At 40.4% G+C, this 25,713-nt stretch overlaps 1 protein-coding gene across 7 annotated transcripts in view; it reads right to left on the bottom strand.

Annotated features, from left to right (window-relative positions):
- Nucleotides 1-25,713, bottom strand: part of LOC117413828 (adhesion G protein-coupled receptor B2-like) — a 137,774-nt gene that overhangs the window by 27,331 nt on the left and 84,730 nt on the right. For all 7 annotated transcript variants that reach the window (XM_058999461.1, XM_058999459.1, XM_058999458.1 and 4 more), the window contains 6 exons: nt 25,003-25,111; nt 24,352-24,498; nt 20,008-20,083; nt 17,066-17,168; nt 14,192-14,235; nt 3,367-3,493 (listed from right to left, as the gene is read on the bottom strand). In XM_058999461.1, the coding sequence (XP_058855444.1) occupies nt 3,367-3,493; nt 14,192-14,235; nt 17,066-17,168; nt 20,008-20,083; nt 24,352-24,498; nt 25,003-25,111 (606 nt within the window). The remainder of the gene's footprint in view (nt 1-3,366; nt 3,494-14,191; nt 14,236-17,065; nt 17,169-20,007; nt 20,084-24,351; nt 24,499-25,002; nt 25,112-25,713) is intronic.

The raw sequence follows: 25,713 nt of genomic DNA, 5'->3' as shown, positions 1-25,713 counted from the left end.
TTAAACTTCTACAGCTGTCGTGCTAAGGTGTAATGGTAGCATAAAGGACTTTACAAGGGCACCACGGCAGAATGGTACCACTGTTCTAACATCTGAAATATGAATTAGATTCCAGGAAATGCACAACAGCATGGTAATAACTGGGTAACTACCAATGTTTTCAGCTCTTACATGCTAACTACTGATAGAATAAAAGATTACATACATATACATGACCTGTGCTATGATGTCACCATGCAAGTGTATCAGGTAACATGATGCCGTTCACAAGGTCACTTCCTTGCAAAGCAATGAATCATTGGTAATGAGTTATTACAATGCAATTGCATGCCTATTCATGCTCTGTCATCTGATGTGCTGCTGAAATACTAGTCGTAGATAGATAGATAGACAGATCATTTTAGCTGCAGAAGAAATACAATGAAATAATGTACAACATAGAAGAATGCAGGAAAATAAATGGATAAATAGACAATACCACAAGGTTTAAATAGAAAGGAATAGTAGAGTGTTGCATCACTAACTATGAAGTAAATGACATCACAAGCACATTAATAGATTTAAAAAGAAATACATGAGTGTAGTTTCCTTGGCATCAAAAGTCTGTAAGTACCTCCACTGTTTGTTTTCAAACACACCTTCCCTTGACAAAGGTATGTTAAACATACAGAAACCTTGGGAAGTTGTCTTTTTTGAGCCAACGCAAAAGAGCCTATAGTAATCTATTAGTTTTAACCTCCTACTGCTCCCACTACAGCAAGTAGAAGGGGTAGGAAGGTTATTAGCATCTTTGGGGAATGTAAGTAACTTGGGTTGCTTTAGCATACAGGTTAAGCTGTGGATGAATGAAACATGCAGTCATACCAAGTATTTATTTGAGTGTTTAAGTTCATTAAGGGACACCACAGCCTTAACTATATGCTGCATTCTTTTGTATGTATGAGGATTATGAGGTCAGTTTAGGCTTTTGCTTATTTGATGGCTGACCCTGAAAAAGCAACCAGGATTAGCCCCTCTTTCAAACTCCGAAGGTTAATACCTGGGTTGAATCCCCCCTCTGAAAGACAGCGTTTGCAGGGGGTTCGAAAGAATTGCTGGTCCTCCATATGGTCCAATGTTTAATGAAGAGGCTATTTTAAGAGCAGCAGGTAATACTCATTTTAAAGCTTTTCTAGCACTAAGAAAAGGCATGTTATGTACCGATGCATCTGTGCAACCCAGTTTATCTAAACTCCTTTAACTAAAGACTGTGAGGCTGCATCAGTTAACTGCAGTGCTACGTGAAGAGAGCTCACCACAAAACAAAGCCTTACAAAACAAGAATCTGTTTTTTACTATAAAAACTAAGCTAGTGTATTGTGAGACTAAAACAGCACACAGAAAATCAGCAGTCTCTGCTTGAGAGAGGACCTGGCTGATATTTGGAGGTGTGCTCGCTGCAGAGCAATGGGCAGGTAAGCTCAGGTATAAATAAGCCTTTCCCTGCATGCCAGGGTCACATGCATAAAGCAGTTGGCAGGTGTTTAAAATCAAACCTGTGATGAGCATGGCATGTTCTGGTAATCAACCCCAACCTTACCATGCAAGATCTAAAGTGTCAACATTGTTTTGGTAACATACAATCTGGCACTATCTATATTCAAGTCTAGAAAGAGCAGAAATAAAAAATGTCAGCAAGCATAGTATAAGTCCAGCTGCTGTACCAAAGATACTGGTGCTGTATCTGCCCTTTCCCATAGCACTGAAGCACCAAGCCTTCTGCCAACTGTACTTGCGCAAAATACAACTAGCCTTCGGTGCTGTACTTCACAATTTGAAAATGGATTATTAAGGGTTCACTGTAAATGCGTCCTGAAAGCATACGGATGTGATACACTCTGTATAACGCATGCTGCGCACACATAGATTGAAAGTATGCGTGCTTGCTTTGCTTGGAGTGGCAGCTATGGCCTGGCCGAGCTCGTGACTGAAGCCCATCTGTTTTTCGATCCACGAAGCTCATTCCTCAGGGCAATTTCCCATCTCCCAGCCTACCGCTCGCCCTCTCTGCATATTAATCACTGTAATGGAGTTCAGGGGGGCTTCCAGAAAACTGGGCCAAAAGCAGCACGGGGGGGACGAGAGAATCGACTGAAAAGAAAACACAAATACAAACCGAAGCTCTGCTCCCCTTTAGCACTATTTAGGAGTCATCTACTCTAATGCGGTCTCTGCATCCACTGGTATATAGAGAGGGGGTATTTGAGACTAAAAAAGGTAGGATATACCTTGTAACTGCAGTGTGCAGATGGTGTTCTCAGAGACTGCAGTCTCGCTCACTAGTATAAAGTCCTCACTTTTAAAGTCTATCAACTCAGAAGGCTTACAGTATCTTCTTGCACACTCAATGTGTCCTGTAGTGACTGCTTGTGTGATACATGTGTTAGAGAGGATGTACTAAACAATATTATCACGCTGTTAATAACGACAATGTGTTATACATGTGTTTCTAATACATAGTAATACATCTTATAATTAAAAAAGTTCCCCGTCGGTAATTGTCAGCAATACCTTTAATACCACTTTTTATAGACAGATTATAACCCAGGTGTGACCCAGATTAATGTGCTACACATCAAGTTCTATGTGTTTAATTGATTTTGAATGTGTTAAGAAATTAAATGTCATGACTAAGCTTAACTAAAGTTAAGTACCACATCTTAATTTCACTGAAGATTTATTTTAATAAAATGTACGGCAATCTTTTTCTCTGGTTTTATCTTGCTTGAAGAGTTTTACATTATTATGCATGTTATCCATCTATCCATCTATCTATAAAGACAAGGCTATTTTCAATGTCAAACTCTCTTACTCACACACAGAAAGAATAAGTGAATCAATCAGTGGAAACCCATGACACGAGAGTGTCAGCATTGATTTATAAAATCTAGACCCAAAAGGTTAAAACATTGTGACCTGGAACCTTAAATGAAGTCCTGAAGTGAAGCACATGCTCAGACTTCACACATCCAAGAAACTTTTTGTTAATTATTTAACAGACAGCACATTCTTCTTATTCCCTTGCTTGATGTCCTTGATAGATAAAAAAGCTGCCACTAATGCTTTTTTTTTTTTTTAACACTTTACACTGCTCAGCCGGCATGTAGGGACAGGATGTACCTCCGGAGAGCCCTGACGTGCCTGTCCTTTCCCTGGCAAATTAAATGTTAATAACATTATCGTCAAGAACAAAACAAGACGAAGCAATCTCAACAAGAACAACAGCAGCAAATCATCCTCTCTACCGCTCTCCACTGCGAACAGAGAACACGTTTAAAACAGATCCTGCAGCCAAAAAAAAAAAGTATTTTGAATATGTAAACTTACCAGATCTTTAGGTTGCTGAGCAAGCACTGCGAAGGTGGAGATCTGATCGCAAAGACATTTGGTGTGGATGGAAGGAGATTGGAGCGTTTGGCAGCCTTGTGTGTCCCAGTTTTCAGTGCCAGCCTCTCTGATTAACAGGAAAACACACACGCAGAAAGAAAGAAAGTAAGTAAGTGAGTGGGATATTCAAATTACCCGACGCACACAGACTCATAGATTATATACAGTGGCGGTTAGATCTTGTTTCTCTTGTTAACCCCCTAAGGACAGCAGTGGTTTTGTGCTGCGCCTACCAAATAGACACTGAGCACTGCTGTCACAACACTGGCAACCCTGTTACATTTGAAAAAATATATAACACATTGTTGAATCATAACACACAGTTGAAACATATGGTCAAATAATTTTATAAAGACCTTCATTGTTTTAATCTTATGAGAGGGGTAATTTAACAGTGGCTTGAAACATGAACATAAGAAAAGTTTGGGAACCAAAAAAAGGTCATTCGGCCCATCAAGGCTCGTCACTTGTTAGCACACCATTCTCTCCTACTGGGGGGTGATCGACTTTGGACTGCTATTATTATTATTATTATTATTATTATTATTATTATTATTATTATTATTATTATTATTATTATTATTACAATTAAACTACTGATTGCTGAACCCAAAGATGAAGTATCTGTGTAGGTTTGGGTTTCATGCAACAGTCTTCCCTCTGGTCTAACTCAGGAAACCGGACACTGTACAGTTGGATAAACAGTCACATGGGGTCCCATTGACAGCACAGCAACACCAGCATGACTGATTCGGTTACACAGACTCTCTTTGTAATGTAAAGATATGACCTTAAAACAGGGCAGACGCCAAACGCTTTCTACATTGCAACAGTCGGGGTGGGGTAGGGGGTTGTGGTGTTTAACTGATGAATTAGGGTTACGATTTAAGTATATGGTTTAGACCCTTGTCCAGTGTTAATTCAAATCGGTAAGTTTAAATGAGAGATGCTGGGTGATAACCGAAAGGTTATTTGGAGGGAGGAAGATGCAGGCTAGGAAGAAAAATCACTTTGGGGACTGAAGACAGCTTCTCAATCCCATAGCTCTCCCACTAGAGCGAGGATGCATGCACCGTCAGCAAAAACAACCCAGAAAAACACAGCCTGCTACACTGCTCAACCCTGAGACGAACAGAGAAGAGAGGGAAGGGGAAGAGAAACAGAGAAGGATCGGGGGAGACAAAAGAGGGAGAGAGAGAGAGGGGGAAGAGAAATAGAGAAGGATCAGGGAGACAAAAGAGGGAGAGAGAGGGGGAAGAGAAATAGAAATAGAGAGAAAGAACCTCTAAAGTACACAATACTAATAACATGAAATCCTATAGCACGCAGATTGAATAGTGTTGTAATGTATCAGTAGGTTGTTTTTTCACCCACATGTTTTGTTAACCCTCAGGGTTAACGCACAACTTCAAAAACAGAATTATATAACATTCTTTTAATAACTAAAAGAAAAAGTCTGTTTACCTAACATAGTTATGTGTATTACTATTATTACTATTATTATTAAAGGCCATAATAGGGAGGAGGAATGACTGATAAAATACACAGTGGAAACATAGAATTGTAGGTAATTTAACATTGGCTTGAAACATGTGGGACTGCTGCTATTATTATTATTATTATTATTATTATTATTATTATTATTATTATTATTATTATTATTATTAATATTATTATTATTATTAGTTGTATTACTACTATAAACAAAGTGGACAACAAAAGAAAGACAGAAAGAAAGACAGAAAGACAGAAAGAAAGAAAGAAAGAATTAAAATATTTGCACAACGTATCCCCTGACCGACATTAAATGCAAGTGAAAAAGCTTTGAACAGCAGACCAAAGGATTCATCGAGACACAGAGTCACGTCCACTCAGAGAGCTCTGTTAGAAATGTCACCTTGAGCATGTGGACGGCATGTTTCTATCTTCATTTCTGAAATCCACACAGATTTTAACAGAGCAAGAAAAAAAAAGGCAGGTTTGCTATTTTTCTTAAAGCGTAAGAAGCTTAAAATGTCATTTGAATTGAGTCTACTTTTGCATTCTAAGAGGATCTGAGTTCTCAAATATCCACTAACCTACTCTACACACATATTCAATATGGGAACAACAGAACCCACAACTCATTACAATTTCATTTGTAGCTGCTTCTTTTTTAAAAACATATTAATTCAAACCAAACACTACCGGTAATATTTATTAAAAGTATGCAATCGGAAATGAAAGTTTTAAAAATGAAACTGAAGGTTAGATTTGAATTTCAAACTCTTCCACGCAAGTTCAAATAAAACTGATTACAAACTATTACCTAATTAAAACCCACATCAAGTCAATTAGATTTCTGTGAAAGCGTGATTAATGACACCATACGCTTCAGGAATCTATACTAATTAAATCCGTATCGCTGAATTCCATATCGCCAAGCTAAACCCTGCCTGGGGTTTATCTAGTTTTACTGCTACAAAAAAGTAGGTCAATTTTCCTTCCCCCACCTATTATAATCCCAGTGTACTATTACCATAAAGAAAGCATTGTGGAACATTGTGGCCAGAGGGAATAACACAATCTGAAATCCAATGATCAAATACATGGTAAAGCATAGGAAAGTGTTGCAAAGTATGGCGAAATCATAGAAAGGAACATATATGTCTCCTAAAACATTTGAAACTATGGCAAAGGGTGATACATTCATTTCATCCAGAACACTATAAAGCACTCAATGGTGGTATAAGAAATACAAAAAAAAAATGTAAAAATATAAAATTCTATGAGAAACTTTTCTACTAGAAAATGGAAACATCTACCATAGAATTGTATATGTTTCTTTTAACATAATAAATGCATTGCATAAAGAAAAAAAAACAAAAACAGACACAGCATGCATTATTAAACCTCTTGTTGCACATACAGTACTGTTTACTGTATAATGGTTTTAACCAGTCTTTGCTTGTAGATTCTCTGGGATGTTGTTTGCCTTAATTTTTCAAGCGCCACTAACATTTTGCACCTCTTAACAATGGAAGTTGCTACAGAAAACATATCTGAAAATAGCAATACACAGTACTGCAAACCCCAGGGCAGCGATTATAGGTAAACCTAATACATAATTAAAATAAAATAAAATACATAATGTGCTTTGTGGATAATGCTGAGTCGATACAATGTATTATTTATCAAACTAGTACAGTAGAACGTCATTGCTTCCATTAGTTTAAGCCATTCGGTCCATAGGGATCATTGGGAGCATTCTGTAAGATACATTTTTTATAAGCCCCTCTGGAGTCGCTATTACAGTCCAAAGGAAGTCGATCTTTAAGGAAGGTTTTAATAAAGCAGTGTGCCTAGCAGGGTTCATTAAGAGAATAAATAGCTCCCACTAGACAGAGCGATGTGTACTTGGAATAACCGGTCCATGTTGAACAGGACACAATACAACCAGCCACCTACTGTAGCAAGGAAAGTTTTAATAGGCAAGTTTTAATGTGCTTGTATGCAAGTTTTTAATATGCACTGATCCTGTCATAGGTGGTACACTTTTCTTGTTAAACTTTATAAACAACTGCTTCAAATAATAAACAGCACAATCCTTTGATTATTATCCTGCTCCAAGCATCCAAATTATACCGAATTGGCTTTTGAAATGACCAGCCCAAGATAAACAAGCAAACCACGTGTATGATTTATATTTAACTTGATCTCTCTTTACTGTATATTTAAAGGGCTGTCAGTTAAGCACCTGGAACTCTGAATTGGGAATGGAGCACCAGGGCAGAGTCACATGGATATATTGTTTAACACAGATACCAATCAGTGGCAAATATAAAACCCCTAATTTTCTGCAATGCTCTGAACATGTAATTACACTCAGAATGTGAGCATCAAAGCCTGTGTGTTCCTAATGGCTTTGCTTATGTGTGAATTAGAGCACACTATGACACACTAGCATAAGTCATCTGACTGGAGAAGTGATTCATTGGACTGGGTACCGTAGCTAGGGAAATCGCTCATATGATTAACCTTTGTAAATTAAAACCCACCTAATACAAAAGTGGTAAAGGTGTACGGTACTTTTGCAGTTGAATCACTCTTATGCTATGCATTTAATAAGGGTCTCAAATGCTTAACAATTTGCAATCCTTTTAAACTTTTTTTTTTAGCATATGCAATGGACTCGGGTAAAGATTGCTGATTGATATCTTATGCAGGTTGATGTTAAAGCATTGCAAATTGAGAAGCATTTTAAACCCTTATTAAATGCATAGTATAAGTTTAAAAGTACAAATCTGGGTACCAAGGCACCTCATAACCTTGTAAGGGCTTTTGCATTTACTATTATAAAGGGTAAAACTGAATGTGTACAACCATAACTACGCCATGCAAAACAACAAATAAATAAATTGCAACAACAACTTTTCTGCATAATACACCCTCTTGAATAAAATAATTATTACTGGAATCACTCTTTTTAAAAGAATGATCTTTCATATTAGATTCTTTACTCTAATTTTGATCATGCAGTATCAGCACCACTGTATGCTTTTGTGATTTAGCTAGATACAACATTATTATTTTTTTAAACTGATTAATGCAATTCTACAGTTCTACAAAGCAAATTTAATGGCATAAAAAAATAACAATTAAAAAAAATCTCTGTACTTTAAATTAGCTTGCTGGTAATCTCTGGTCCTCTTGTTCTGTGCAACATCATAAGATAATGCAGCAGAATTCCACACCAAGTCAAAAACAGGCCTGGGCAGAAGTACTTCAAATCATTACTCCCCTGATGTGTGGGTTTTGAAACCCTGTATACAGAGTGTCGGTACTCCAATCATAATATAGTCAAACTGTAATAAACCAGAAATTAGTTTGTGTGCTCAGTTTAAAAACAACAACAACTACAGTACTATGCATACTGTGTAGACATTAACATACCAGCACCATCAAAATCTACAATTTAAACTAACAATACCTGCAAGCCCAGGCTGTATGAAAGGCCTCATAGATAATGATGTAGTGTAGTGTACTGTAGGGGTACAACTGAAGAGGGAGAGAGGGGAGAGGGAGGGGAGAGGGAGAGGGAGAGGGAGAGGGAGAGGGAGATGGAGAGAGAGAGAGGAGAGGGAGAGGGATAGAGGGAGAGGGAGAGGGAGAGAGAGAGAGAGAGAGAGAGAGAGAGGGAGGGAGAGAGAGAGAGAGAGAGAGAGAGAGAGAGAGAGAGAGAGAGAGAGAGAGAGAGAGAGAGAGAGAGAGAGAGAGAGAGAATGCTAGCCTAGTCCTCGAGATAATACCATAAGAGAAATCAGTAAGGTAGGCATGGACTGTGCATAATCCCATTTCAACTCATTTTAGATGTAAGATGCTTAGGGCTTAATGTCTCCATTCATTAAAGTGTTGGGAGGGGGGGCTGCACGACTGCCAAGGGGGACAAGCAGAAAAACAAGACAGGTAGCAATAGACTGCGAAGAGACCAGAGTTAATGAAGGGAAAGCAAAATGTGCTGTGTGAGGGTTCAGTGTAAACACACACTACCGGAATTCCAGCTACAGCCCATATAGAAAAGTAAGTCTCATCTGGATCCCATTCAAACCCCAGGGTATTAACCTCAAGGCATTAACCCCAGCTAGCTGAACCACGGCGTTACCAGTAATGGCAATCAAATTGATTTGGAGGTGGCTTGGTGGTCCAGTGGTTAAAGAAAAGGGCTTGATCCAAGGAGGTTTAAATAAGCATGTTTGTTTTTATATAAAAAGCCTCTATATACAGTACATAGCAAGACCCAAGATGACTAGATTACTCCTGCTCTGAATAGACAACCTAATACTGCTAACAAGCACCGGACAGCTTTGACAACTTGATATGATATAATTATTGCATTGGTGGCCTCAGTTAGCGTGCCCTGTACTTAGCGGCTTAAACAATAATCCCTGACTGGTGGTGTGTCATGGTGACACTGTTCTGTATCTATAACACAAGGGAAGCAATTAGGGAATCAAAGTAAGCCATCGTGCAATGACTGTCTCTCAACTAAAATGACAGTGGCGGAGAGCAGATTTCAAGGCAGATGGTAGGAGAACGTGGGACCTGAAATTACATGGTAGGCTGGCCCAGTGTAGCAGTATTCTAACGAGGACAAGACTTTGTTTCGAGTGCCGGCGGTTCAGTTTTACTCTATGGAGACATCCAGGCAGTGCTTTTGAATGTGAAGGAACTATTCAAATTGCACTGCAGTTGTGTTAAAAACGGTTAAGGAATGGTTCATTATTATTATTTTTTTTTATAACAATAAATAAATGAAAGCACAAAACAGCATGGAAATGACATTTGAAGCTTTTAAAGTGTTTCCTGTGACCACAAACAGAAATACATACAGTGCTATTTTGTTTTTTTGCTTTTGAATTATTACTGGGATGTGCCTTACTTGATCCAATGTCTCATGAAATAAAAGAAGGCATTAAACAGTAGACTACAGTATGAAGCTTACAGTACACACAGGTGTGCAGTAATCTTCTATGCTGTGCAGACCTACATTCAGTAAACTCCTTGGGGTCCCCCCTCCTCCTCACACGCTCTCTCTCCAGATTAATTGCGCTGGCAATGCAGGGCAACAGGTCAGACAGCTGCAGAAGCCAGGGGTGCAGTTTGAAATTTGAATGGCGGCACTGGGTTACAGTGTCACAGACTGCAAGGACTGAAGCTCAGGGCCGGTCAGTGACACAGAGAAGCAGGTAGGTCACAGCAACTCCAGGGGGAGGATGTGATAAAGCATACTGCAGCTAACCACTCACCACAAATGACTATGAACATTATCAGCTACCTGCTTCCCTTGATGCATGGTGATTTGGAGATTTAAACCAAATGTATTAAGGCTGAGCTGATCTCCCTAGAAGACGTTAGCTACTGCCATAATGTTTTGGGACTTTGAGTACACCTATTGAGGTCTTTAAAAATGTTTTTGAAGGCCTCTGAATGTTGCTTTATTATGTACAGTATCTGGAAATATATCAATATCTGTCCGATACCTGTCGTGAAACACATTTCCTAGGAATAGGAATATCTGTTCATGGTGATAACAGATAAAACTGTTAGGTGAATAGGCTATGCAATTAACTGGTATCTACTCTACTGTGCACTGTACAGTATGGTGCTATCAACACCATAGATTGCTCATTGTCAAAAGGTAGTACAGGGACCTAACTGACAGGAATCCCCCTGAAACGGCTCCATCGCGGATTGGAAGCCATAAATCTTACTGAGTCTGAGACGGGAAAAGTTTCCATCCCCAAGACCTCACGACAATGAAGTTGTTGCTTTAAAATTTTAAAATAACAGCGCAGGGAAGTTCACAACGTTCGCGGTCTAATAAATCATTCTGAAAAAGCTGTCAGGGCTTCAGATAATGGGTTTATATATATTATATATATATATATATATATATATATATATATATATATATATATATATATATATATATATATATATGTATATGAAAAAAACACAGAAACAGGCAAGGCAGACTTGGATGTTTAATAGATGTGTGTTTCAATAGAGAGAAACTAAAATCAGATACTGAGTTTGGAGGCTGGAACAGAAATAAACGTGTTTAACTCTGTATCTATCTCTTCTGTGCTGAGAGAAAGAAAGATGGAAAGAGAGAGACAGAGCAAGGAAACAAAAAGGGAGGGGGGAGAGGAGCGCTGTGTGGTGCAGGACTGTTATCATGCAGAACAGGTGGTACAGCTTTGCCATACCCCCAACTTTAGGAATGTGAGAAATCAGCATGCGTGGGTATGATAAGCCAATGGCAGACACTGTGAGGCTCCGTGTGATCTAAATTAGAGGACCAGCAGGGAATTGCATCAGGGTTTGGATAGTGCAAACCTGTCTGCTGGGTGTATCCCTTGCCTGGTCATACTGATATTGCGCGGTACTGGTTCTCTTCTGCCAGTATAAGGCACAAGGTTCAACTTGAATCGATCCTCTGAGAAGCAATTTCTCTTTTCCAAAAGGATATTCCTGTTTTTCAAATGAACCATGCCAAGGTTTTTTTTTATTATTAGAATCTCACTTTTATTAACCTCTATAAAATAATAGCCTTAAAACATATGCACAGATACCATTCTCCGTTAGTAGATTTGAACACATCTGAAAAATAAAACAAAATTAACCTTTCAGTGATCTAAAACCATCATCTGAACTAAAAACAGTACCACTGGACCCACCCTGCATCTGAAACATCAAAGCAAGCTCCCGTCTTCTCTGCGTACATTACAAGAACAGGGCTGTTTTAAGATGGCTGTTCTGGCGCAATGAACCCGAAACTCCGGTCTGGCTATACTAACCCTCGCATTCAATTTTAATGATCGCTGCGCTACCCATTTAGCATTTTTTTAAAATTCAAAATTCCAAAAACCTATCAGTTAGTACTGAAAGAAAATCGTCATTCTATAAGGAAGGATATACGTGAAAGTATGCATTTAAACTGGGGGACCCTTGTACAGTATATACCCATTCAAACCAACAGGGGGCAGACAATTGTAATTTAAATACCTTTTGTATTTCTGAAACTGCTAATGTGTCATTCTGCACAATTCAGCACCACTACGGAGCGGACAGCTCCTTATGCACTGGCAAGGGCTGGGGAAAATAATGACTGCTAATGTGCCATTCGGTACAATTCAGCACCACTAGGGAGCGGACAGCTCATTGTGCACTGGCAAGGGCTGGGAAAAATAATGTTCAAGGGTTGTCATTGACAACTTTCAAAACAGAAAAAAAACCCATTGAAAACAAATTGGAACATTACAGTGGGTCAAACTCTATTGATTTTGGACTTTCCGTCCGAATGATCAGTGTTTCCAGATTAGTAATTGTGATCTGCATTTATAAACCAAAACAACAAGAAAATGTACGTACCACTAAATATAGGTATAGTGTTATTCCCTTCACCTTGTGCTCTAACTTTGTTTTGTTGTCTGCATCAACTTAATGAATTCCACCTGTCCTCTAATTAACCATCCCTTATCTTGTATTCCATTTTATTTTAGTCTGATCGACAGTCATGCATTTTATTCACTTCTTGATTTCCAATTGGGTTATCCATTTCACTAATTGGCTAATATGGTTTGGACTCATCTTTTCTTTTTGAACAGTGTTGTGTGGAGCACTCTGTATCCCATGTCCATAAAGTATATTCTAACTGTGTAGGTGCAGCTGTTAGTTTTTCTACTGGGGTTAATAAACAGAAATTAACCCTTAACTCAAAACACTCTATCAACCTGATAAGGTGAAACCTACGAGTAGACCGCTAGTGCCTTCATCAGTGTGCTGATTATAACTGTATGTGAAGGTATTATAATATTAATTAACAGGGTCACTATTAACTATATTATAGTATGAGAAGCTCCCAGTTTGAAGAGCAGCAGATAGAGCTGAAGATACAGGTAAAATATATCTAAAAATGAAGGCGCGTTTGTTCTATGTATGGGTATGCAACACATACACACATGCTGTACACATTGTTCAACAGTAACTCCTTCAGCTGGAGATTTGCTTCCCATTGATGCACTGTACCCAACCTTTTCTGATCACTGACCCGGTAATGCACACACATTTCAAATTCAGGCAAAACACCTGATTCCACTTTCTTCTGAAGCAAGCGCAAGAAGGGCACAGTAATGGAGTGCAGCAGGAATGATGCACGGATGGCAAGCCTCGGACTGACCTTGTGACTTGCTCAGCCATTGTAGTGCTTGGAAGTTAACACAATACAAATTCAGTGCTGAAAACCGTGCATGGGGAAACTCCATTCTAATCTAGGTGAAAGAAAACAAGCACTTCGGAATCAATACTTCCATTTCTAGCTTAGAGGCGCTGGTGTGTATTCAAGGAGGAATGAGGAGGGGGGCTGTGGAGGTCCGTGGCTTCAATACGTTATCAATCTCCCTGCAGCACGGATGCCGGCTGGAAACTAAGCAGCGGATTTGATTCAACTGGGTGAGCACACATGCTTCTATGGGTCAGATTTAGCAAGGTCTTTAAATTGAGTTCAATTTACACCATTTGCCTGTGAAGGGAAAACAAAACTACTAATGCTACAAAATCAACCTTGGCCGAACAATGAATAGCTAGAATACTGTATGGGCAGTTCAGTGAAGAGCAGCTAGACTAATCCCAGGGCTGAAAGGTTCGAGTTATGTGGATGGGTAAAGGGAGACTTATCAAAGTGTTTTACAATCCTAACATCTAAAGCAACAACATCACTATTATAAAGGACAGATTCCAAAGGCAGACCGATTCATGACAGAGGGTAGGAGGCACACCTTCACATAGAGACTGGTGGGTGTATGGGATGGGTAGGAGGCACATCTTCACACAGAGACTGGTGGGTGTATGGGATGGGTCGGAGGCACACCTTCACACAGAGACTGGTGGGTGTATGGGATGGGTCGGAGGCACACCTTCACACAGAGACTGGTGGGTGTATGGGATGGGTCGGAGGCACACCTTCACACAGAGACTGGTGGGTGTATGGGATGGGTAGGAGGCACACCTTCACACAGGAGAGTGGTGGGTGTATAGGATGAGTTGCCCATCTATTTAATGTTGCTACATTTAAATAAAAAGCAGAAAGAGAAAACGTTATATAAAGTGTATCAAGCCAATATGCACATTAAAATAGTTTTCCAAAGCCATGTGTTTCAGCACATTAGAAGACCATACTACCCGACATCCTGCAGAACTACAAGAAGGTTCGGAGAGGACTTACGTTTTCGAGTAGTCCCAGATGACGCAGTGAGGGTCCGAGGTGCCCTGTGGGAACAGGAGAAAGGGTGTATCAGTGACTATCAAGAGAAAAGGTTTGGTGGCCACACTCTAAACTGCACTGGCCAACAGAAGATCCAGTAAAGCACAAAAAGAATGCGAGTCATCCCAACCATAACAGTAGTGAAATGGGTTGAATTATAAACTGTAGCAGCACCCGTGTAAGGTTGATTATTACTGCTGATGCTCAGCAAGACAGTTGCACAAAATCACTGTGTCAAACACATATACACTAGGGACAGGAGACAACTGAACATGGTATTGTATTGACTATTGAAGGTAATGAAACATATGAGGACTTCAACCTCTAGCGGATACTGTATACATTAAAAAAAATATCTACGGAGCCACCACGATTAAAAATGAGAAGAAAAAGAGGAAAACAATACAGCCGAAACTCATTTTGATAATAGCGAGTTTGCAAACAGACGTTTAATCTATGCTTTACGGTTCACTGTGCAGCTTATTATCATTAGTCACCCTTGCCAAGTGAAAGGACACTGCAGCAAGAGATTTTGCAGTCTTTATAGTCTCTCTGTGAACTGTCAGCCTCCTCGCTGCATTATTCAAATAGAAACCAGCCTGGCAAGTGGAGAAAACACAGAGGTGCCAATTGTCCCTCTTTGGAATTCTTTCCTTTTGACCTGTTGTGCAATCCCTCATCTGCTCCCACGACTTAACAGGAGTGATAGGACTGACCCGGGTTAGTATCGTTTGCAATTCGGATGGAGCGATTACAGTAGGAAGCTCTTTTCTCCTCTGCATGTCCAGAAGACAGGCAGGTCTAACACTAGCAAAGGTACTGCCATGCTTGGATAGCCGTCGTCTCAGTTACATGTACTTTACCTACCCCTGTAACCCATGTTCTCTGTATGTTGTAGAGGTACAACCACATTGTCTAAGGTCCAAGAGGTAAAGGGATACCCTTTAAATTCAGAATACCACGGTAAATTCGCACAGTAATTTTACAGTTTTCCCATGCTTTTCCCCCATGGTTATACTATGCATCCATCATCGTTCACCATGGTTTGCTATGATTTTAATAAGCTTTAACATACATCTCTGTGCTTTACAATGCCTAGCCATGCTTTATGTTTAAAATTAACATTAAAACTTTCTTGCAACTGACTCCTTGGAGAAGTGCAACAGGTTTTAGGACCCCATCTGAAACTTTAAACTACTTTCGCAGCACATACAGTAAAGCGTCAGGTGGGATCCTTATGCCTGTTGCACAGGATGTGAATCTACCATTGCAATATATTTGTCTTTGTAATAATACATGCTTCATCCATACCTTCAGGCACTTGATGGCATGATATTTATTTATACTAAATATACATTGTTTCGCTGTGTTAATCAAGGTAATGGAGATAATAATACACCTGAAGAAGAGATGTTTGACATCTTCAAAGCTTGTGTTTGTATGCCACAGTTAATCTAATAAAACAGCATCAACAGATTCAAATATATTATTACAAAAACATTCTTCAGACACACATTTCTAAAAAGTGATGTTGTTGGAATGAACTGGCCAGACTTAAGTGCTTCTGTGGTTGTAAATAAACCCTTTCGGCTGCTGGGGTATCCACAGGGTACTGTGTGCAAACTAAATTGGTGGAGGAAGACAAAAGTAGTTGCCACGGGGACCAGAGTTATCCGGGTGAGCTCATAACCCCAGCTGGAGAGGAAGTGAAAGCAGCCAGATATGCAGCAGCCCATAGAAATCCCAGGAAGCAATGCTATAGAGCTCTGACTATACCAGTTGGCAGGGAAACAAGAGATCTAACACAGCTTCAAACTTCTGCTCTTGGTAGCGTGTTTCATTGTGTGGTGGCACTTTGGTGGCACTAGAGGGTGCTGTCTCTCACATGTATAAAGGAATTTTGGCTGATCTAGCCTCATTACATATTTTTATAGCAGATAACTAGAACTGAAGAGCAGCTCCCAAACTCAGGTGACAGCACCTTAACCAACCTACCGGAGTAATTGCACTAAGGATTACTCAAAACGATAGCACACAAAGGGAAATAACCAAGAAAACAACATTTAAAGCTACTGTAGCTGTGCTAGCTAGCTCTTTGTTCAATATCATTTAGCATGATTTTGTGTTTGCTTGCTTTTTTTTTTTTTTAAATACTGGGACGTTTATTCAGACCCTGCTCCACCTGTCTTGTCTGACACTGAAGGCTATTTCAGCCCTGTGCACAGTGCAGCCTGGGACTGCTGTCTGTGTGGAGAACTCTAACTTTGCTCAGCCTCTCCGGAGCTGTCAAAAGGGCTCTCCCTCAACCCCGGGGTTAGTGAGGACGCTGGGAGTCACTGTATGAACCTGGCAGGGTTTCTGGAAGGTAGCAGTGTGTACACCGCCAGCTCAGGCCATGCTGGGATACATTAGCTGAGCTACACCATTACAAGAATCACTCAGAACCACACACACACACTGCATGTAGGAATTTATGAATCCGTTTACTTGAGGGCTAATTACATCCTATTAAAGGAGTGGAGTTCTTATACTTTCCTCACATTTCTGTACCGCAGCCTCAGTTTCCATGGCTACAAGCTACCTTTTTGGTCCTAATAAACATCTCTCTGCAGTTTCAACTTGCTTTGAACGGGGACAGAAGCTATATTCTAAAGTGATTTATGGAACAGAATAGAAAGCTGCTGTGTAACAGTTAAGCATGGTAGCACCCTATTACCTGTAACACAGGAAGAAAGTGAGTCTTATAGTGTGAATCCTGTCACGCTAATGGGAGCTATGAGTATGCTTTTATAAAACCATTGGTTTCAACACCTTGCTCCCTCAATAAAGACTTACATTTAAAACGGGAGAGAGCTCCACCACCACCAATGGTTCCTGTGGTTTGGGAAGTGGCCTGACCGTCACCGTGAGAACCTTGGAACTGACCACCAAGGGGCTCCTGAAAAAGACATTGTAACATTGTAATCCAATACAGAAAAAAATAACATCTGTATGTGATGTTCAATTTCTGAGCTATAACGGACAGACACACAGTATACTTTTTTGTTTTCTTATGAATGACATATACAAATGTCTCAATGTCACCATACAAAATGGCATAATGTCTGTTAGAGTCAACAGTGACTGAATGACCGACATCTCTAACCCCTACCCCAAAGCATGTGTTTCCGGCCTGAGTAAGTCACAAGCAGATAGAGACTGCGGTATTGAATGCCCTTGCTATGAATGGAGCTGCATTCCCCTTGGTGGGGCTCTGAGGTGCCACTAGCAATCTGATTAACAGACAGCCTGGGTAAGTCCATCCCGCAGAGCCGATGACACTGCTGTCAGACCTTACCGAACGGGAGCTATCAATACAGGGTCCCGTCCACTCCTTTCACTTCGGATGAACCGCGCCATTAATCTTGCATTTTGATTTGATTTGTAAAGTAGGGCACACACTTTATCTTTTCATTTTTTTCTTCTGGAAATTTATACTGGGCTTTGGAGATGAAAGATGACAGAATGACACTGTAAACACAAGCTGAAGTAATGTATTTATAGAGAGAGCAGGTACATCTTAAGAGCTTGCAGTTGTCCACGTATTTCACTATCCACACTCCCACTGGTCTGACAATACAGATGAATTCTACCCATGGGTGGTGGGATGGTGTTGGTGATATCCGAGTATGCTAAACCCCTGTACATGAAGATACTTGGATATAGGTTTAAATTAGGCTTAAAGCTTTAAACTAAAGGTGTAGGTGTGTATATATATATGTTTTTGCTCAATATATATATATATATGTTATACATTTTGCTTGTCTGTCTAATATAATGTGTTCAATATCATTCTCTATCGATCACTATTTGTCATACTTACTAAGTATTCCAGCAAAAGAAAATGCTTCTGAAAAGACTCCTCAAGGCTTATTCTCTAAGCGGAGAGACAATCGGAAGAGCTCTTGCCATCAGTACCAGCGCTCCGTTAAAACCATTTGACTGTTTTCTTTCCTGAAAACTACATGGCCCATAGAGTTAATCTTTCTTTTTTTAATAACATTTTAGTTGGACAGCAAGCCTCAAGTCTGCCTCTGATTAACACGGCCTCTTCCTTTTCACACACCCGTCGTTGCTGTGGGTAGCAGTCTAACACACTGCAACCAACAGGGAAGAGCAGGGGGGCCTGTGAAAGCTGAACAACAACTCAGCCCTGAAGTGGAGTGGCTGGCTGTTCAAAGCAGTGACAGCAGAAGCCATGAGCAAACAAGGCACACTGCACCATGGCTGAATTCGACAACACACAACAACTGGAGCAGAACAGAAACAAAGAGAATTCAACAAGGGTTTCCTTTTACTCTTTTCGACATATTCCATGTTTTCAATGTTTTCGATTATTTTTCCCCTCTAGATTTGAAGGTATTCTAATCTTTTAATTTTTAACCCTTCCACATGTGTCAAAAGGCGATTTTTTAAAGATGCTGCCTCATATAGCAATAATTAATAACATGGTTGGTTAATTGTACTGTATAACCCATGTTAAGAGATCTAGCGTTGAATAACTTTTTTTGTATCCAATCCTGTGTGTGTGTGTGTGTGCTTTTCCCCCCCCCCCGATCTCATTTTAGAATCTATCTTAATTAAAATCCAACGACAGAATAGCGGGGGCAGACTGCAACGTTCCAAATGAAACCTTCTTTTCCATACACTTCTACTACTGTTATATAAACAGAACACCTTGTGACTGTTCATACACTGAAGTGCTACCAATATTTCTTTCTTCATTTTCAATGGTGATGTTGAAAGTAAATGACCTGTCCCAAGGTAATACTTCAGTCTTGTGAGTCTGTCTTCGATGAACAGCAGTGTGATGAAGAGAGCTGAAGTTCCCAATAGGATGAACTCCCAAGCGGCTGTGCCAAGCACAATTGTGACTGCCCGTCTGCTTGCACTAGCTACACAGAGACTGAACAGGAGGTAAAACAAATAAGCAATGTTGTTGCTCTGTTTTTTTTATTTTATTTTTATGATACCATATATGTAGCAATGCTTCTTATTAAGTAGCACAGGCTACATCTTTAGAGCTACATCACTGTACATTTCAGTCTTTTTAAGGGTCTCGTTTGCCAGCTGACTGATTAAAAGATACGACTCATTCAGAAGTATTTAAATCTCCCAGCGTTGATCACATAACATTAAGGGCTCTGATACCTGGATTCATTAAAAAAAGACATTTCTTTCGGCTCTCAGTCCTCCACACAGCTGGATCCCTGCTTCCCCAGAAGCAGAGGAATCAGCCTCCTAATGAGCTCGAAATGACTGAGCCGTCTCTAATGATCTAGTCAGGCTTCCAGGAAGATGATCGCTTGTGTTTTTTTTTCAAGTGCCTTTTTAAGGCTCATCTGGGATTTTATTTTCACTGAAAGCATAAAATGTTAAACAAAAACGTTAAAGGACTCAGTTACACTGTAGTTGAGGGCTCCATTGCAAGTGATTATACATGTTCATGTATGCTATTAACAGTAATAGATTATGCCTCGCTATAATCTATAATTGAAATCCTGTTGTGCTATAAAATATATCTTTACAAAAGATTATATTACATGATTCATATATAAATCACTTATAACAGGTTCCTAAACTAAAGTGTTGCCAGAGCTGCGCTGTAGCCTTAGTGGTTCATTGGGTTCACTCCTGCCCCCTGTATCTCTGTGCCCATATTCCACCCCTTGGTGAAACCACAGTAAAGACAGTTTCTCAGGCTGACACAAGGCAGACTCTCCCCTGCTGTTGCTTACTTGGGTGCCGGCAGGATCAGCCCCAGCGTTCGATACAGGATGGCTCCTATTACGAAGTACGAGGCCTCATCCGATTCTAAAAGGAGCAAGCAAAAAAGATTAGTGCGTTACTGCCCTCTGCACACTGTACTGATCCCTTTAATACAGTTCACTTGGGAAGCTGCTTTCTTCACCCGTGCACACCAAAGATATACCCTCACAGTCTTCACATCATCCAGGTATCAATCAAAACTCTTTGAGTATTAAAATCAAGTAGAGAAACACTGGAATGTGGCGAAAGTAGGTTCCAAGCTGGGATAAAGCTTGGGGAATGTAAGCAAACCGGACTGTCAAGAAGGTTTGCCTTGAAGAGCGGACAGAAGTCTAAACTATGGAGGGATGCAGTATACAGACACCAAGGAATACTTTTTTAGCTGCATCGGCGTGGAGAACAAACAGATAAAACGAAACGTGAAAAAGGAATTAAATGACATGCCGCAAAGGGTAAATATAAAGAGCTGTATTCTGTCCGCTAAGAACTCTCTCCAAAGAAACATCCAGAGAGATTAGGAGTGGTAAGAAAGACTAGCCAGCACAGGCTCCCGGAGGAAAATAAAATGTCTTTTCTGTGAAGAAGCGTAGCACTGGCTTAGGCGGGCTCCTGGCGTTGGCCCCATTATTTCAGCTTCGATCTAGAGAGAGTGTCGCGAGGAGGAGTCTGAGGAATCTGTAAAGGACTGCGTGTGATAACAACCTGAGAGGTCCGGGAAGAAAAGTCAAACAACATCTGAAGTCACAATAATAATAATAAAAAAAAACATCCCAATGAAAGAATCTTTTCAAATGTGAAACTCCGAGTATTCCAACAAGAAAAATTGACATATACAGAAAGACGCATGGAAAAACAGACAGACAGACAGATAGTGTGAAGAGGATGGAAATAGAGTATGCAGAAAGACATACAGACAGACACAAAGGGCATACTGTGTGCAGACAGATGAACAGACAGGCTATCAGACATACAGACAGATATATATATATATATATATATATATATATATATATATATATATATATATATATATATATACACATACATATATTTGAACTAGACTTTCTGAATACAGTTCTAAAAAGCAGCCTGTGACTCTATTAGAATAAGAAAATGGAATGATGAAATAAACACACAAGCACTCAAAATAAAATAAAAAAGCACATGAATTTTTAAACACATGGCGACAGAGGGCACTTTTCATTTCAAAGAGCGAAGAAGGCTTGCTTTGCTCTGCTCATCGAGGAGTAGCGGCTGTCGGTCTCTTTGAGGTTTGTGCGGCAGACAGGATTCACAGGCAATACTTTAAGTTTTTTTTTATAATTCTCAGTGGCGACAGGGCATTGGGGAATGTTTGCTGAGAATTTCTTTTCATCGGTCATCAATATTTAAGCTTTTAAAATTCCCCTCTGCGGCTGCATACTGGGAGAGGCTCGCTGGTAAATATTTGCCACCAGAGCTATCTCGCTGTCGGCATGGCTCCCTTTGGGTTAGATTATTATGGGTTGGTGCACTGGCCAGGTCACAAATTGGATCCATAACTAGTGTACCCGTTTTTATGATAAGTAAAATAATATCCTTCAGAAAGTCTGTGATAGCAGTAGTGTCGATTCATGTAACATCTAGGATCTCCTACAGTATAATGTGACTCACACGCATTTATGTGATAGGCTTGGAGGTCCCATGATTAAACAAATTGCTGTCTTAGGAAGCTTCACCTGGAACTGCTCTCTCACCAATCCATCCCCATCTTCTCTTTGACTATTCCCTCTCCCTCTCTCTTCATGCCTCTTTCTCTCCTTACACCCCATTTCCTCTCTCTCTCACCTCTCACCCCGTTTCCTCTCTCTCTCTCCTCCCACCCCGCTTCCCCTCTCTCTCACCTCTCACCCCGTTTCCTCTCTCTCTCCTCCCACCCCGCTTCCCCTCTCTCTCACCTCTCACCCCGTTTCCTCTCTCTCACCCCATTTCCTTCTCTTTCCTCTCACCCTGTTTCCTTTCTCTCCTCTCACCCCGCTTCCTCTCTCTCTCTCCTCTCACCCCGTTTCCTCTCTCTCTCTCCTGTGAACCTGATCCAGATCAATGAGTCTTCTCTGCTGATCCACTGTTAATTATAACGGCCCTGGCTTGGCTGCCACTGATGCTGTAAGGAATGGGGGGAAAAAGCAAAGAAGAAAAGAAATAAGTCTGTCTGGCTGTCATAATAATAGCAATACATCAAAAAACGTGTCAATATGGCCTAACCGAGTATATCAAGGGAGTAAAGTCACGTAATATCAAGGGCATACTGTAATAATAATAATAATAATAATAATAATAATAATAATAATAATAATAATAATAATAATAATAATAATAAACCTAACTACCTACCTAACTTTAGAAACCTCAGTCCTACTGAAACCAACCCTGACTCAGCTCTATTGGATTCCCCCTGGAGAGAATGGATGGCGGTCTCCACTCAGCAGCAATGACTCAAAGGCATTCTGTTAAGACTGGGTTTTGATTGGTTTCACAGAAAAGCAATTGGCAGTGCAGGGGGTTCCTGTGGTAACTGAGCCAATGAAAGCCATGTCATTTGCTGGCCTTAATTCCATTCCAAGAGGCTCGGGGCTTCATTAGAGAAACACAGTTGACATTTACCAGCCACTGCTGGGTCACCCTTGATCTGCCATTGTCCTTTACACTACTGTAGTGAGAAAGAAAGGACAGGGATTCTTTCAGGGATGTCCAAGGCGTTTGTATGAGCTGATCATTTCCATACTGTTTTTATTTAACGTCAAACAGCATAAAGAAAAGGAAAGAAAACAGATGACTCTCGAGATCGAATTCATCACTCAACGCAAGGTACAGAATCAGGACCCCTCGTGAAGGACAGGGTGGGCCTGCAAACACCAGTGAATGAATGGATGTGTACACACAGTCATAGCGGAACAGAAACCACTTGGATTACAGAGCCAGCTTTCACTCCCCTTGTCCACAAAGCTCTGCTGTCAGTGCCTCTGTCAAACATGTCTGTATAACCCAACTGGAAAAAAAAAATCAATACTGCTTCCAGACCCCTGAAAACACAAAACCTCTGTTTGACTGCACATTGCAATTAAGCTCTGCAGAAGATGAGCGCGCATTTCTTTCTCTCCTAGTTTCTTTCTCTCTTTGTTTTTTGGAAATGGAGTGAGGCTGACGAGCAGAGGGCTGTGCATTCAAATTGGACTGATCCCCATTCTGATGCTGCCAGGTTCCTTTTTTATTCTAATGCTGTTCGATCCCAACAGAAACCAGACCTGAAGACTGCCACATCAAAACCGATTGCAAGTTCTCTCTGTTCTCTCCGCCTCCACTCTTAATCAACTTTAAAGGTATTGCAAAAGCTTGCATATAAAAAAATACAGAAATAATCCTAACAGTTATAATACAGCTAACCAAGGTTAGGGCATCTCTTTTCATTCAATCAGTACACTTGTCAGGCAGTTAATCCAAAGACTATGTAAGTCAACTGCAGAATAAAATTAAGCTTGAATGATCTGTGAAATGAATACATTTGCTTCAACAATCAACCTAGAAATGACTAGCGATTCACAAAAACAAATGTATTCCAAATGTAATAAACAGAATGCGTACATATGTGGAGCAGGATGGCATCACTCTGCGTAACTGGAAGCTGGTTAACTTGGCAATAAATAGACACTTGTCATGTTCTAGTAAATACATACAGCACCTTTTTAAAGAAAATAGAATCTTCTTACTCCAGCTATGCAGATGCTTAAACCGAAATAGAGCCAAAGCTAAGAGTAGTGTGTGAGCAGTTTGCATGCGTGGAGACAGTGATAATAGGAATCTCCCCAGTTTTATTATGAAGCGCCTGGGTTATTAAAACCTTTCCTATCAGTCTGCCTCAGATTCTCAGAAAGGTTTAATTTTTATTAAGCAGCGATTATGGTAGCTCTGAAATCATATAATCATATACAAGTGTGTGCGGGTGTATACAATATTTACATATGTATATATAAACATACATACACCCACACATACTGCATATTCATATTTGTATTTTAAAAGGAAACTTAAAAAGAGAATGGACCTGATATTACTGGTAACCATTTAGCTTAGGGATATGCTATTAAATAATTATTACTGCATCTATAAATGTGTTATAAAGGATATTAACGGCTACTGTTATTAATAAATGAACAGTTCAAACCATAGAGTACAAGCTGGGAAAGTGCATTATTTTTACTGGGGCACACTGGGAGGCATACTGTTCAGTAAGCGTGGCAGAGAGAGAAAGGGGTTGCGACAGCCGCCCTGCCCACCTGATGATGCCAGGGTGAAGACCTCCTTGGGGATGAAGAGCTTGTCTTCCGAGCTCCTAGCCCAGTCCTTCATCCCCCTTCTGCCCTTCGTCGGGAAGTGGATGTCGCTGGAGACGGCCGTCACTGGCTCGCGCTGGATACTGATCACTGTGGACAGAGAGCTGCTCTGAGTGCCCGCATTAAACTGCACAGCAAAACTACACAAACCACCATGAGAAAGCATGGGTCCAATATTTGAATACACGTTCCCTTGGTCAACTGGCCAGATATATTTCAATAGGTGGTGCGTGGAATTAAGCGTTGATACACTGCAGTGCAATGTAGCAAGGTGTCAGTCTATCTGTATAAATCAGGGTTGCCTAATGTAACTGAAGAAAGTGAATACATTCACATTTGTACCCCAAGAACAGGACCCCCTCTTTCCTATCTAAGATCATAATAGCCCCCAAATCCAGGGATGGAAATAAGCCTACCATTGCATAGATGCAGTTTGATCCAATCTGGGTTTAACACTGTTACCTGTACACAGCGGCTGATCAAGCTCACAGTAAAACCTGGAGTGGCTCGACCTGCCCTGATTTTTAATAAAAGTGTGTGTGTGTGTGTGTGTGTGTGTGTGTGTGTGTGTGTGTGTGTGCGTCTCTGACTCACCCAGGTTGTCGGTGACAATGAGAGAGCTCTGGAACGCTTTGAGCGCATCCCCGATCAGGTGGATGAAATCCTCCACGACCCGCATCAGATGCACTGAGCCCGGGGAGACCTGCACATAGAGCACAGCACGACAATGATGAGCACAGCCAGCAGAGGCACTGCAGTACCAACCCACTGGAATCACAAGCAATACAATCCAACACAACGGGAGACTAAATGCTGAACAACAGCAGTGACCCCTATTACCACATTCTATACTCTGTCTAACTCTCCTTATATCCCCAGATGTGGACACATTCAAAAACGTGTCCTAAGCAATTTCCATCACAACTGAATAAGATGCACTGTAGATATATGTAAATAATAATAATAATAATAATAAATAATATGTTGTGACAAATGTACTTTCGGCAACACTGCAGTATTCCCTGCATCACCAGCAGATGAGCCGAAGAAAAGCAGCTTTCTGCAAGTAATTCCATCTGCCTGACAGCTCATTACTGGCTGCTGTCTCTTTATCTCTGTCTCTCTCCTACCCACTCGCCCACAGCTGTCAGCGGGGTGCTGAGAGCGTGCCGTCTGCTTGTAACGAAGCAGCTAAACCTCAGAGAGCTGCGGCTGGTGATTGATCATCCCCACTGTGATCAATACGTCTCAGGCCCTTTTTGTTATAAAAAAAAGTTGCAATCATAAAGGCTTTAACGGACTGAT

Source organism: Acipenser ruthenus, chromosome 25 (genome assembly GCF_902713425.1).
Source record: "Acipenser ruthenus chromosome 25, fAciRut3.2 maternal haplotype, whole genome shotgun sequence".
Classification (NCBI taxonomy): domain Eukaryota; kingdom Metazoa; phylum Chordata; class Actinopteri; order Acipenseriformes; family Acipenseridae; genus Acipenser; species Acipenser ruthenus.
The sequence above is the reverse complement of the archived record's forward strand: the minus strand, read 5'-3'. Positions and strand labels throughout refer to the sequence as shown.